This window comes from Dasypus novemcinctus, chromosome 8 (genome assembly GCF_030445035.2).
Source record: "Dasypus novemcinctus isolate mDasNov1 chromosome 8, mDasNov1.1.hap2, whole genome shotgun sequence".
Classification (NCBI taxonomy): Eukaryota; Metazoa; Chordata; class Mammalia; order Cingulata; family Dasypodidae; genus Dasypus; species Dasypus novemcinctus.
The window spans coordinates 92,852,527-92,868,156 of record NC_080680.1 but is presented as its reverse complement, the minus strand read 5'-3'; the positions used below and the strand labels follow the sequence as shown (position 1 = coordinate 92,868,156).

General features: G+C 40.5%; 1 protein-coding gene across 3 annotated transcripts in view; it reads right to left on the bottom strand.

Moving 5' to 3' along the window:
* Positions 1 to 15,630, bottom strand: part of NR6A1 (nuclear receptor subfamily 6 group A member 1) — a 266,007-nt gene that overhangs the window by 31,938 nt on the left and 218,439 nt on the right. For all 3 annotated transcript variants that reach the window (XM_058302400.2, XM_058302399.2, XM_023590221.3), the window contains one exon: positions 11,413 to 11,655. In XM_058302400.2, coding sequence (XP_058158383.1) covers positions 11,413 to 11,655 — 243 coding nt within the window. The remainder of the gene's footprint in view (positions 1 to 11,412; positions 11,656 to 15,630) is intronic.

Genomic DNA, 15,630 nt, shown 5'->3' with positions numbered 1-15,630 from the left:
GAAATGAGTAGGACTTAGTCATGGTCTTGAGAGGCTCATGGTCTAATAATGGGAGAGAGGCACAAACAAACAGAAATACACAGGGTGATCAGTGCTATGGCAGAAGGCTGTACAAAGGGCTGTGGAAGCACAGGAATGTCATCGGTGGTGATGGTAGGGTATCAGAGAAGGTGTCTTAGAGGACATTGCACATAAGCTGAGCCTTGGAAGAAAAGTACATATAGTTAGGTAAAGAAGAGATGGTAGAACATTACATGAAACTACATGTACAAAGCCCCAGAAACACAAAATAGCATCAGGTTTTTAGAGAATTGAGATGGAATGTAGAGTGTAAATGGGAGCAGCAGAGGGAGAAGAGAAGGGATGAAGGTGGCTAGTGCCAGAGTCAGAGGGGCCTTGAAAATCATGCTGAGGAGACTAGCTTTATCCTGAAGACTGCAAGGTAAGTGAGGGACACATGGGGGCACTGGGACAGTAGTGAAAATGGATAGAAAGGCCTTGGTTTCCACTCAACACCTTTATTTATTTATAATTTATTGAAGTATATCACTCATACATAAACAATAAATATATAATAGTTGTGAACTTACAAAACAAACATATAACATCAAATGAACATATATAACATCTCACCCTACCATCAATAACTTGCATTGTTTTTAAAACTTTTTAACTAATGATTAAAGAGTATTGTCAAAACAACAGAAGCGGACAAAGAAAGAGAAAGAGACGCAGCAAATAGACACAGAGAACAGACAACTGGGGCGGGGCGGGGCGATAAATAAATAAATAAATAAGCCTTTAAAAAATAAAGAGCATTGTCAAAATATTACTACTTCCCCTAACCAATCCAATTATCATTATCTTTATATCATTTATATATGAACATACATAAACAATTAAGTGTATAGTAAAAGTTGGGAACTTACAAAGCAAACATGCGTAACATCATACAGGGGTCCCATACAGCAACCCTCCACCAACACCTTGCATTGTCATGAGAAACGTTTGTTACAAACTATGAAAGAACACTGTCAAAATCTTACTACTAATCATAGTTCTTATCTTACATTTGGTGTGTTTTTCCCCCAACCCACTCTATATTTTTTAAATATATTTTTTTATGATAGAAGTTGTAAACTTATAAAACAATCATGCACATGTGCAGAATTCCCAAACAACATCCCTCCATCAACACCACGCAATGTGGTGTGTCATTTGCTACAGATAAAATAATATTTGATTATTACCATGTCCATAGTGTACATTTGGCTCACATTTTCCATACTGCCTCGGTATCAACACAGTACCTCTTTTGCATAGATGCAAGAATATTATATTATTACTACTAACCACAGTCCATAGGTCACTCCAGCTACATTTTTCCCATGCTTCTCCACATTCCCAACACCCTGCAGTAGTGATATACATTTGTTCTAGCTAACAAAGGACACTCCCTGAATCTGTACCATCAATCACTCTTCTCACCCACCTCTTGGTTTACTGTGCTATCCAGTTCCTAGATTATTCTTAAGCATTCTGTCAATTGTCATTTACATAACTAGACTACCATTTTCAGTCACATCCCCATTTATAAACTCGCTGTTACTCACTGTGTGTTACCATCCACTCTATATGTTTCTACAATTTTACAGTAAAGCTAATTAAAACTTCTGCATACATTAAACATCAGTAGTCCACTCAGTCCTTCTCTCGTTTAAGAATCCACCACCTACCACCAGGTCTTGAAGATACTGTCCATGATTTCTTTTAGAAGTTTTATGGTTCTTGCTTTTTAGTTTTTAAGATCCACCACCTACCACCAGGTCTTGAAGATATTTTCCATAATTTCTTTTAGAAGTTTTATGGTTCTTGCTTTTTAGTTTTTTTGATCCATTTTGAGTTAATTTTTGGATAAGGTGTGAGATAGGGGTCTTCTTTCCTTCTTTCAGGTATGGAGGTCCAATTCTTTCAGCACCATTTGTTGAATGGATTGTTCTGCCTGAGCTGTGTGAGCTGTGACAGGCTAGTCAAAAATTACTTGACCATACCTGTGAGGGTCTGTTTCTGAACCATAAATTTGGTTCCATTGGTCTAATATGTCTTGTCTTTAGGCTAGTACCATGCTGTTTTTACCACTATAGGTAGGCATTATGATTTAAAGTCTGGAGATGAGGGTTCACTTTTCCTTTTTATGATGTTTCTGGCTATTCAGGACTCCTTACCCTTCCAAATAAATGTAATGATTGTGTTTTCAATTTTTTTCTTTAATGCTTGTGGAAATTTTATTGGGATTGCATTAAATCTGTATATCAATTTGAGTAGAATTGACAGCTTAATGATATTTAGTCTTCTAATCCATGAGCATGGAATGTTCTTCCAGTTATTTAGGGCTTTTTTGATTTAACACTGAGTTGCAGTTTTCTGAATACAAGTGCTTTACATCATTGGTGAAGTTTATTCCTGACTATTTGAGTTTTATCTGTCATATTTTTTCACCGCTCTTTTGACACTTTTAGTTACTTTTATTGATATAATCTTCTCTTCCAGGTCCCTCTCTCCTGTCTGTTCTTTTCAGGCTCTAGCACACCCTTTAGTATTTCCTGAAATTCTGGTCTCTTGCTTAGAAATTCACTCAGTTTCTATTTATCTGTGAATATTCTAATTTTGCCCTCATTTTTGAAAGATAGTCTTGCTGGAAATAAGATTCTTGGCTGGAAGCTTTTCTCTTATAGTATCTTAAATATATCAGACTACTGTCTTCCTGCCTTCATGGTTTCTGGTGAGAAATCAGCACTATGTTATGAATTGCTTTTCTCTTGCTGCTCTCAGAATTCTTTGTTTTTGGCCTTTGACATTCTGATGAGTTTGTCTTGGAGTTGGTCTATTTGGATTTTTTTGGATGGGAGTACATTGTGCCTCTTGGACAGGGATATCTATGTCCTTCAATAGGGTTGGGAAATTTTCTACCACTACTTCTTTTTTTAAGAGATTTTTAATTTATTCCCCTCCCCGCCCCAAAGTTGTTGGCTCTCTGTGTCCATTCACTGTGTGTTCTTCTGTGATCACTTCTATCCTTATCAGTGGCACCAGGAATCTGTGTTACTTTTTTTTTTGTTGCGTCATCTTGTTGTGTCAGCTCTCCGTGTGTGTAGTGCCATTCTTGGGCAGGCTGCACTTTCTTTAGTGTTGGGCAGCTCTCTTTATGGGGTGCACTCCTTGCGCGTGGGGGGCACCCCTGCAGGGCATGGCACTCCTTGCATGCATCAGCACTGCGCGTGCACCAGCTCCACATGGGTCAAGGAGGCCCGGGGTTTGAACAGCAGACCTCCCATCTGGTAGGTGGACCCTTATCCATTGGGCCAAGTCCGCTTCCCTCTAACATTACTTCTTTAAATATTTCTTCTGCCCCTTTTCCCTTTTCTTCTCCTTCTGGGACACCCATGACACATATGTTTGCATGCCTTTTGCTGTCATTTAGTTCCCTGAGACTTGTTCAATTTTTTCCATTCTTTTCTTCATCTTTTCTTTTGTATGTTCATTTTCAGAGGCCATTTCTTCAAACTCACCAATCCTTTCTTCTGCCTCCTCAAATCTACTATATGATTCCAATGGTTTTTAAAATTTCATTGATTGCACCTTTCATTCCCATAAGATCTGCTATTTTTCTATGCATGCTTTCAAATTCTTCTTTGTGCTCATCCAATTTCTTAATATCCTTAATCTCATTAGGATTCTCACTGAATTTATTAAGGAGATTTGTTTGAACATCTACAATTAGTTGTCTCAACTCCTTTATGTCATCTGGAGGCTTATCTTGTTCCTTTAACTGGGCCATAGCTTCCTGTTTCTTGGTGTGGATTGTAATTTTTTGTTGGTGTTTTCCCATCTGGCTTACTAGAGTATTTTTTCTGGGTGCAGTTTTTCTTTCTTGTTTAGGGCTTCCTATTGTTTCTCCCTTGCTGGTTGTGCAGTAGGAGCCAAGCATGTAGTTGGTGCTGTAAGCTGTAGAGGCTCAAGCTGCCCTCATTGCACCAGGGACCAATGAAGCTTCTTCCAACTTTCTCCTCTGCCAGGGGTAGGGACAGAGTCACAGCTATGTGGAATCATCCATGTGTAGTCCTAGACTGTAGTTGCCCAAAGAGACTGATGAAGCTTCACATCCCTTTCTCCCCTGCCTGGGGCAGGGATGGCGCTGCAGGTGTGGGCAGCAATCTATGCAGTGTGGGTCCTAAGATGACCGCAATTGCCCTGGTAGACTTCTGATTTTCAGTCTATGCCAGTCAAAGTTCCCTGCAGTTACCTGTATAGGCTGGTGCAGGGCTCTTCAGCCTTCTCACTGCCAGAGGTGGGGTTGAAGCCTAGGCAGGCTGCAGGCTGACCTGCATGAAAGAAACTGTCAGCCTGGCTTTCTCTCAGGCTGGGGACGGAGTCAGAATGGCGTCTACTGGCCTCTTTCTGACTTGGGCTGGATCTCACCCCAGCTGTTCCCAGTGTTATCTCTTAGCCAGCCAACTCTCCCAATAAGCAGCAGAAATCAGTAGCCAACCTTCCCCTCCTCCCGTTTCTGAGAAATGGAGCTTCCAATTCCCGTCACAGAACAGCTCCTGGGACAGCTAGTGCCACCAGAGTAGGACAATCACCGAACTCCATAGCTTGGCTGGTAATTTCCCAGAGAGGCTGGTGCAAGTCCCTGCAGCTTCCTCCCTGCTGGAGGTGGCACTGGGGCCTAGGCTAGACCGGCAATATGGTCTGGATGGGAAGAAGCTGGTCCCCACCAGTATTGGGATTTTCTTTTTTTTTTTTTTTTTTTTTTAAACAAAAGATGCAAACTTTAATGAAGGCAACTAAAAATGATATTAATGAACATCTCAATCACAAGTGAAACCAATAACAAATGAGAATCTGTAAGATAGAGACCCATTAATAATTGAATAAGAGAACATGTACCAGAATAATGGGGGGAGTCTTTTGGAAACTGATGAAGCCTTGAATATTTTTCCAGATACAACCTTATCAATGAATACACAAAATAAATCAAATTAAATTGAAGGGGTTATATAATGCTATTATACAATTTTGTCAAAACAATTAGTATTGGGATTTTCAGCCTGCCCTGCCTCCCCTCATGCCAGGTGCAGAGTTAAGATGGCGGCTCCCATCCTCTTTCTGACCTGGACAGGCTTAAACCCCAGCTGTTCTCAAGATCATACTATAGTCCACTGAATTTCCTCATCATAGCTGAAATTGATACTCAACTGTCTCTTCCTCCCCTGTTTTGGGGAAGTGGAGCTTTCTATTCCAGCCGCAGAACAGCTCCCAAGGCAGCTTGTGCCTGTAGTGGAGGATGGGCACTGGCCTCCATGGCGTGGAGCCTCTACTTAAGAGTCTTCTCTGCAGGGAAACGGACTTTGGCCCAGTGGTTAGGGCGTCCGTCTACCATATGGGAGGTCCGCGGTTCAAACCCCGGGCCTCCTTGACCCGTGTGGAGCTGACCATGCGCAGCGCTGATGCGCGCAAGGAGTGCCCTGCCACGCAGGGGTGTCCCCCGCGTAGGGGAGCCCCACGCGCAAGGAGTGCACCCGTGAGGAAAGCCGCCCAGCGTGAAAAGAAAGAGCAGCCTGCCCAGGAATGGCGCCGCCCACACTTCCCGTGCCGCTGACGACAACAGAAGCGGACAAAGAAACAAGCCGCAGCAAATAGACACCAAGAACAGACAACCAGGGGAGGGGGGGAAATTAAATAAATAAATAAATTAAAAAAAAAAAAAAAAAAAAAAAAAGAGTCTTCTCTGCAGATGGGCAGTCTCCTCCTTCCACTCCCCCAAGGACGTTGCAGGATGCTCTTCTGGCCTTCTGGAGCCCTCAAACAAGTGCTTCAGCTAGCTCCAGAGAGCTCTGGGTGTTTGCTAATTGTCCTGTAGCAGAAGCTGACTCTAGGAGATCCTTACTCTGTCGTTATCTTGCTGGTTCCTCCTAACTACCTTTATTTAAATATCACTAATTAGCCTTGCTAATTAAATTCCTGTCTAGCTAATTTCCAGGTCTAAAAAGATATTCAGCCCTATATCCAGAGACCAAAGATAAAGGGTTAGGTCATAATTGGCAAGAAAGCCCCAGTCACAAATGGCGGCTCCATTTTTTAAAGTTACTTTTTAAATTTTTGAGTTAAGTTTAAATTCAAAGAAGAGTTACAAAAATAGTACAAAATTCCCACATGCTCTATACAGGTTCCCCTTCTGTCAACATCTTATATAAATATAGAATATTCATCAAAACTAAGACATTAACTTTGGTATAATACTATTAACCAAAGTATATACTATATTTAGATTTCTCCAGTTGTTCCACTGATATTCTTTTTCAGTTCAAGAATCGAATCCAGGATCCCACATTGCATTTAGTTGTCATGCCTCCAATCTCCCTCCAATCTATAATTGCTCAGTCTTTCCTTGTCTTTTGTGACCTTGACACTTTTGAAGAGTATTTTGTAGAATGTCAGTTATTTTGAAGAAGTCCCCTAATTTAAGTTTGATTGTTTTCTCATAATTAGATTGAGAATAAACATATCTGTGTCTGTGTATATGTATGCCCATCTCAATGTATCATAGGAGGGGGTACATGATGTTGGTGTGTTTTATTGGTGATGTTAAATTTAATTGCTTGGCTAAAGTGGTATCTGTCAGAATTCTCTACTGAAAACTTAATATTTTTCCCTTTGCAATTACTAAATATTTTGAGACTATACAAATATTCTGGTTCTGCTCAAATTTATGCCCACTTATTTAAGCATCTACAAATGGATCTTGCTTGCTGCAATTATGCTGGTATTCTACTGGTGACTTTCTTTCCTAGTTTGAGTCTTCTGTGGACCCTAGAAAATTATGTTCTTAAGCTAACCCAATTCTGTGATGTGAACCTATTTATGTGGGACTTTCTGGTTAGATTCAGTAAGGAAAGTTTTGATTAAATCACTTCTGTTGGGGGCCTCTGATTGGACTACTTCAGTAACGCTTTACCCAGAGTGAGTCTCCACCCTCTTGCTGGAGTCTTACATAAATGGAGAACACACAGAGAAAGAGAGCTGCCATTTTTTACCCTGCCACACGAGAGAGGACTCCAGGATCGCTTATAGTTTCAGGAAGACAGAGACACACCCCCCCGCCCCCCCCTTCCCCCTCAGAGGCTGAGAGAGAGGCCAAGAGAGATATGCTTCATTGCCCACAGCTGAGCCTGGGGAGAAAGTGAGCCAGGAGGAGAAGGCACAGACTCCATGATCAATTCTGATGATGCCTCGATTTGGACATTTTCACAGCCTTGGAACTGTAACATTTTACCCTAAAAAAAGCCAACCCATTTCTGGTATTTTTGCATTGGCAGCCTTTAGCAAATGAAAACATTTTCTATTTCCCTCATTTCTTCTACATTTATTAATTTGAATTTTTCTATAAGGACAAACTGTCACTTATCTGTTTATCTTGTATTCAGTTTTTATATCAGTATGAACTCATAGATATCTATTTTATTCTTTGGGTTATAATCTAATACTACAGCTATTTTTCTTTTTTTTTTTTTTGTTTAGATTGTTCCAACTTTGGCCATTGAGAACTCTTTCAGGTTGGTTTCTGTGCCTTTTTGATATGTTTTCCCTCCACCCCCCCTCCCTTTTTAAAGCACTTCTTAACTTTCTGGTACCATATCATGCTTGAAGCTCATCTTATATATTCCCTACCCCAGTCCTGGAATCAACCAGTTCTCTAAAGAGACCTGGTTCCTTTTATTTATATTTACAAACCAGTATCTATTCACTAAGTATGTTCACTCCTTCTGGGGCATCACTGCTTCTAGTCCCTCTCCGTGGTTAGAGCAAGAAATTATATGTATATACACTAACTCATGTATATACACACACATCTATATATTTCTGTATCTATTAATCTAATCTATCTACTTACCTACCTATCATCTATCTAAACACGAGTCTGTATTGATACCTCTGACTCAAATCTAGTACCAGAGGGTTCATTCTAGCCTTTCCCTTTCCTGATTTATAACTTCCTTCTCTGGTAGTAAGAAATCTGAGTCTGACCCTAGTACACAAATAACCCATTATCTTGAAAGAAACAAATTTACAAACTAGAGTACCTGTTTGTATATAGTTCTTTTGTCTTTAGTCTTAAAAGTATATTGTACAGTCAAAACACTTTTTCCTGAAGCCAGCTTCTTTTTTCCCCATTCCCTTCAGTGCGATTATGTGATACATTTGTAATACTGGTTAAATTCATTTGTCACAATCTGTATCCCATTCCACCCCACCCCCACCCCCAACTTCTGGTTATATTTTTAAAAAATTTACTTACAGTAAAATTCACTTCTTGTGTGGTGTAGAGTTCTATGAGTGTTGAAAACGTAAAAAATTGTGTGTCTACCACCAATGTTTCATATTGAATAGCTCCATCTCCCCCAGAATTCCCTCAACAACTGCAATTTTAATCTCGTTTTCTTAGTATCAACCAGGAGATGGCAGGGTTTCTCTCTGAGAGAAGCAGCCTTCACCAGGAACAGAGCCTGACTGCTCTGCATACAAATGGGTCTAGGAGGCAGCTTCCTACTCCTCATACCCCAAGCATAATTTTCTCCTGGCTGTTATTAGAAGGGTTATAAGGTTATTTCTTCTTCCCTAAAATAAGCATGTTTGGCTGGAAGACTCAGAATCCAACTGAATAAGCAGGATGATTCATTAGAGAGTAATAAGAAGGCAATCCATAAATATGCTTTGATAAAAACTCATAGTGAGGGCAAGAAATGGAGAGAAAAAACTGGAGACCAAAACTAAATCAGGGAAGCAGATGTGGTTGAACTGATAGAGCGTCTGTCTACCACAGGGAGGGTCCAGGGTTCAATCCCCAGTGCCTCCTGACCTGTGTGGTGAGCTGGCCCACGTGCAGTGCTGCCACACACAAGGAGTGCCATGCCACGCAGAGGCGCCCCCACATAGGGGTGCCCCAGGTACAAAGAGTGTGCCCTGCAAGGAAAGTCACCCAGTGTGAAAAAAGCACAGCCTGCCCAGGAGCCTGCCCAGGAGTGGCGCTGCACACAGAGAGCTGACGCAGCAAGATGACGGAACAAAAAAGAGACGCAGTTTCGCAGTGCTGCTGGATAATGCAAGCAGATGCAGAACACACAGCGAATGGACACGGAAAGAAGAAAATGGGAGGGGAAGTGGAGAGAAATAAATAAAATAAATCTTAAAAACAAAAACAAAAACAAATCACAGTGAGGGTAAACAGACGACCACTGACCACAGACTCTGTCTCCTCAAGATAGTATTTGTTTGGTATTGGAAGCCGGGAAAATTTTTGTAAAAGGAACTGCTAGTGGAGAAGGGAAAGGATTTCCAGGTAGAGGAAAGAACCTGAGCAAAGGCAAGACAGTACAAGGCACACTTGAGGCACACAATAAGTAGGGTCTGTCCTACTTAGATATGTTTAGAAAGATAGGGAGCAGACTTGGTAACACTTCAAATGTCCTACTATGTCACTTGTTTATCATCCTATAGACACAGGACATTCCAACATGCAAATAGCCGTGACATATGGTAGACATTTGAAGCAGTACATTTCCATGTGGTAGGTACAGGTTCTGATCAATAACAAATTATAATTTAATAATGATTTACTGTCAAAATAATCACCACTTAACCATTGGCAAGTCATTTTACCTCCTAAAACTTCATCTGTAAACTGGGGTAATAATTAATAACAGGGTCGTTGCAGGATAATGCATGAAAATTATGTAAGAGTTTCTGGTACATGTAAGTGTTCAATAACTATTAGTATTATAAATAAATTGTGAATCATCTAAATTTATCCAAATGCCCTTCCACATCTCCCTTACCTTTCTTCAAACTGTCTAGAAATGGACAAGTTTTTAGAAGATTCTTCTTATTCCACTAGAGAGTCACATAATAAAATCAGTCTGGAGTACATATGCATGTCTGTATTAATTGATGCTATAAGAGCAGTTTGAACAGTTTACAAAATCTGACTAATTCCCACCTCCACCCCTGCACACTATTACTATGAAGCCCTAAATACCTTGCTAGGTATTTTATACACACTATCATATTTAATACTCTAGAGAACTCTGAAAGATAATTATTATTATATCCATATTAAAGGTAAGATAATTGAGTATCAGAGACATAAAAGCAAACCGCCAAATATCACAGAGCTAGTCTATCTGCTTCCAGAGTCTCTCTTTCTACTAACTATACTGCCTTCTCCCCACCCCCATGGGAATATCCCTGTGGTTCTGCCACTGGCCCCACTCTCTTCTGTATCTAAGCTCTCTTCTGCCGTGATATCCACCCACTGACAAAATGTTAACTACTGTCTCCATTCTAACAACTCCACAAACCTTTATTTGTAGTCAGGACTACTCATTTCATTTCCAATCCTATATATCCAACTTCCTTGATGGATGTCTCTGTGTTCCCATCCCCTGCCCACCCCGAAGTACTTAAAACCTCAGCATTGCCACAAACAATATTTGCCCTACCTTGCCTTTCTTTCTTTCTTCTTTTTTTTTGGAACTGAGAGTGCCTGCAACTGCATCTACCTTGCTTTTTGACTTGACTTCTCTCCTACTAGGGCCATTTCTATTACTCCAAATCCTCACTTTCAACTTCTGATGCTGTCCCATACTCAATACATCAGCAAATCCTATCAAGTGAGCTTCCTCTTATAAGAACTCTCATACTTGTGGCATTCTTTACCCTCCCCTCCTTCAGGGCCTTCACATCTTTCTTCTAGACTATTCTAAGAACTTTCTAGGTGGCTAGATGTATCCTTCAAAGCTGTTCTCCAGATTAATTCTTTTAGATTATCAGTTAATTCATGTCATCTCAGGCTAATGGCTTTCAGAAAGTTTATCAATAAATCCCAAACTCCTTGCCAACCTGGACACAGATTTCTAGACTTGCTTAGACCCTAAGTACTCCATATCACAGTTCTAGGAAAAAAAAAAAAAAAAAAGATTTCATACTGAGGAGATCTACTACCTCCTGACTTTCCATCCAAAATTCCTACTTTCTGTCATCACTCCTTAAAAGAAGAACAAGTAGAGAAAAATCCTGGTTATGATCTGTTTGTTAACTGTAGTCTTTCCACATGGGGCATAGGCATTCATTGCCACACAATCCTTAATATCTCACCAGTCTTTCTCCCCACCTGGTCTGGGAGATCCCTGCAAGCAGGGATGATTAGATCTATTTTTAGGTTACCAGTACCCAGTACAAGGCCTGGCATACAGTGAAGGCTTGGGAAATGAATAAATCCCAGGCTTACTGGCTGATACTAAATGTAAAGTGATGGGTGAATGGTGGGCAGTGAGGGCCATGAGCACCACTCACCCTTCCGGTTCATGCCCATCTGGAGGCATTTGAGTAGGCGGCAGTACTGGCACCTGTTCCTCTGTTTCCGAGACATGACACAGTTCTTGTCACGACTGCATCGATATACCCGCTTGTTGCAAATGCTCCGCTTGAAAAACCCTTTGCAGCCCTCACAGGAGATGATCCCATAGTGCAAGCCTGTGGCACGGTCTCCACAAATGAGACAGGTTCGTTGTTCAGCCCGATCGTCTGGAACAGAAACTGAACATGTTCAAGTTAGAACACAGTAGAAATAACTGCTTTAAGCCTTTAGAATTAGTGAGATCCCAATTTGAACCCCATCTCTGCCACTTAACAGTTGGGTAAACTTGGACAAATCACTTTACACCTCTCTAGTTTCTCTCATTTGTAAAATAGGAATTTTAACGATAACTTTATCTCATGGATAAAGTACTCAGCACAGTGCATAAACTACAGTCGACATTTAATAAGTATTAGCTCTTATTTTCATCATCATTATTATCCTAACAGGCCCACATTTAATGTGATAATGACATTCCTGAAAAAGAAAAAGAAAAGTACTTAGAGGCGACATGAAAGCAAGGGCATGATGGTATCTATGGGAGGGATGCAGGAAGAAAAGGAAGCTTGTATTTATGTAGTCCCCTTCTTATAGGATACATATCTTTTATCTCTGAGATAAGTCTTATGATCTCCATCTGTAGTAGGTTGGATAATGGCCACTCAAAGATATCAGTCCTAATCTCTATAACCTGTAAATATTACCTTATAAGGAAAAAGGGTCTTACAGATGTGATTAAGATAAGGATCTTGAGTTGGGGAGATTATCTATGTGGGTCCTAAATGTAATCACAAGCATTCTTTTGAGAGGCAGAGAGAGATTTGACAGAAAGAGAAGGGAAGACACACGCATACATACAGAGGAAAGGGCAACGTGAAGACCAAGGCAGATTGGCCATAGACCAAAGAACCAAGGAATGCCAGCAGCCATGAGAGAAACTGCGAGAATTAAGGAGTAGATTTCCTCCTAGAATTCCAGAGGGAGAATGCCCTACTGATACCTTAACTTGGGCCCATGATACTGATTTCAGACTTCTGGCCTCTGGAATATGAATGAATAAATCTCCATTGTTTTAAGCCACACAGAAAACTAATACACCATTTTTTCAGATGTGAAAAATGGACATATTAAATTAAGACTCTTATTCAAAGTCACATAGCAAATTGCAGGAATGAAGAGAGGAGATATATGAGACCACAAAACTAGAGGAAAAGAGAATGGGCAAAGAGGAATTGCCTAGGTTCTTGAGGACTCCATAGTTCCTAGTTGCTGACCTTTCTGAGGCTAGGCTGCACTTCCTAACTGTGGGCAAAATTAACAAACTGTGATAAACGGACATTTCCATGTTCTTGTAATCTACCCCCTCCCCCTTTTTAAGCTAACTTTAGTGAGTTTCTGTTATTTACAACTAAAAGAAACTGCTAAATGCCCTATAAAAATGGTACTAGTGTAATGAACATTCCTTGACTTTCCCTTTTGAAAACACAAAGGAAGCTAAGGGTAAACATTAGAGCAAAGTTACAATAGCAAATTTAAAAACTAAACCAGGAAAGACCAAACAGGAAAGATGAATGACTTAACAATAGTACTCATTTTGTCTAGATTTCCTAGACTGCTGGGCTTGGGCTGCTGACAGGTCATGGTAATAAGAGCATGGAACACTGTCAGGAAGTTATGACAGGCTGTAGAAAAAAACAAACCAGAGTTCCAGTAAATTAGACTTTAAAAAGTTACAATTAACCAATCTCTGTAAAGACCATACCTTCTTTTCTTCACTGATATTATTTCACTGAATACCTACCACAACTAGGCACTGTGCTTTGCCTGCACTGACTTATGTAATTGGTTACAATTGCTATTACCATCTTGTGAAAGAGAAAATGGAAGCTCAACAAAAGTTAAGCAACTTGTTCATACAGAAGTGGCTAACCCTGATCTGCCAACATCAGAACTGGAGTTCAATAACTTCCTCATAAAGCATTCATATGACATTCTGTGCAGCATCTGGATCCAGAGCAAAGGACTCTGAACAGCCATTAAATTCAGACCTGTTAAGAATCTGCTCATGTCTTGTAACACTGCTTCTGGTGCTTTTCGTGACAGTTCAAAAGGGCCACGCTGAGATCAAAGACTAGAGGGGCATATTTCTCCACTGATGGGCATGAGGATACTAGATTCCCTAGGAACCCTATGACTGCTTCTCTATTTGGCCACATAAACAGCACTGGTCTATGCCACAAACCAGGAAGTAATTCAAAAGGGAATTTCTCAAAGATGCAAGAGAAAGGCCTTCCCCAGATCAGTCTTGTAGCCCTTGAAGGAAGCGTTCAGCCAACTTCTCTTACAGCATGTGGAAAAAGATCATAACAATAGGAGCAGGAATTGTTAGCTGAGCATTTATAACTGAACATGTAGGTATTAGGCTGGTGACAAGCATTTAACATATATAATAGTGCTGAATCATCGCAACAAACTTAAATGAGGTACCTTCATTTTACAGATAAGGAAACTGAGGCTCATGAGATTGTATCGTTCCTGACAGTCACCCAACTAGCCAGTAAGTGAGGGAGCTAGGCCTATAATCCCAAAGTTTGTGTTCCTAACCATTACATTCTGTGGCTACAGCAAGGCAAATCTACCTATTCTATATGCAGATATATCAAGCCCTTCTCCACATAAAAAACAAACAACCTTATTCTTGTAAAAGACTTAAAGAGTACTTAAAGCATGCTTACATTCATATTTCACTTGAGTAGTCCAGCCAAAAATTATTCTTATCTTATAGATAAGGCAAAAAAACATTGAATGAGCATCAGCTGTGTACCATGCAACATGCAAGAAATAGTTCTGAACAAACCTTTACCCAGGGTATAAAATCCCCCTACAATGTTACAAGACAGGAAGGGATTGTCCCATACTCTACTTGAACATCTGCAGTGACTCAAAAGGGCACTTCAATCCATTCATTACATTTTTTTAAGAGATTTTTTTTTTTAATTTTTAAATTTTTAAAAATTTATTTTATTTCTCCCCCCTCCCCCCATTATCTGCTCTTTGTGTCCATTCGCTGTGTGTTCTTCTGTGTCTGCTTGTATTCTCATTAGGGGGTTCTGGGAACCAATCCTGGGACCTTCCAGAGTGGGAGAGAGGCAATCATTCTCTTGTGCCACCTTAGCTCCCTGATCTGCTGCATCTCTTATTATCTCTCCTGTGTGTGTCTTTCTGTTGCGTCATCTTGTTGCGTCAGCTCTTCATGTGGGTCAGCACTCCTGGGCAGTGCAGGGCAGCGCTCTTGAGTGGGGCAGTACTCCATGCAGGTCAGCACTCTGCATGGGCCAGGGTGCCTTCATCAGGAGGTCCTGGGTATTGAACCCTGGACCTCCTATATGGTAGATGGGAGCCCAATTGTTTGAGCCACATCTGCTTCCCTCATTACATTTTTTGAAAAGATTTATTTATTTCTCCCCTTGAACACTTGCTGTGTCTGTTCATCTCCTCCTCTTTAGGAGGCATTGGGAACTAAACCCAGGACCTCCGATGTAGGAGGGAGGGCACCTAATTGCTTGGGCTACCTCTGCTCCCTGCTTTGCTGTATCACTCATGTTTTTCTTCTTGTGTCTCTTGTTGTATCAGCTCGCCATGTCTGCCCATTGTGCTAGCTCACTGACTTCTTTAGGAGGCACCAGGAACAGAATCAGGGACATTTGGTTGGTAGGAGCCCAATCGCTTGAGCCACATCTGCTTCCCCATTCTTCATATTTTTAGACAGTTCTCATGGTTCGAAAGTTTCTCTTTACATTATAAGCCAATAAAAAGCTCTTTATATTATGAAGCTTCCCCCATTGCACTGAATTACATGCTCAAGGGCAAAAAAGTACAACCTAGTTCATATATCAACTATTCAGAGATTTAAAGATGATTGATTTCCTACTGTGATGTTTCTTCTCCCATTTTCTGTCCTTAATGAATCTATACTGTCAAAATCTCTCTTAAAACAAAGTATCCAGAATTGAATGTTTTTCAAAAATGTACAATTTAAGACTGAATTAGCTTTGCTTATATGTTTCTGCAGCTACCAACACTGGTAAACATATAGCATTTTATAATTACTAATTATTGAACTTCTATGACATGCTGCTTATTTTATAATGGGA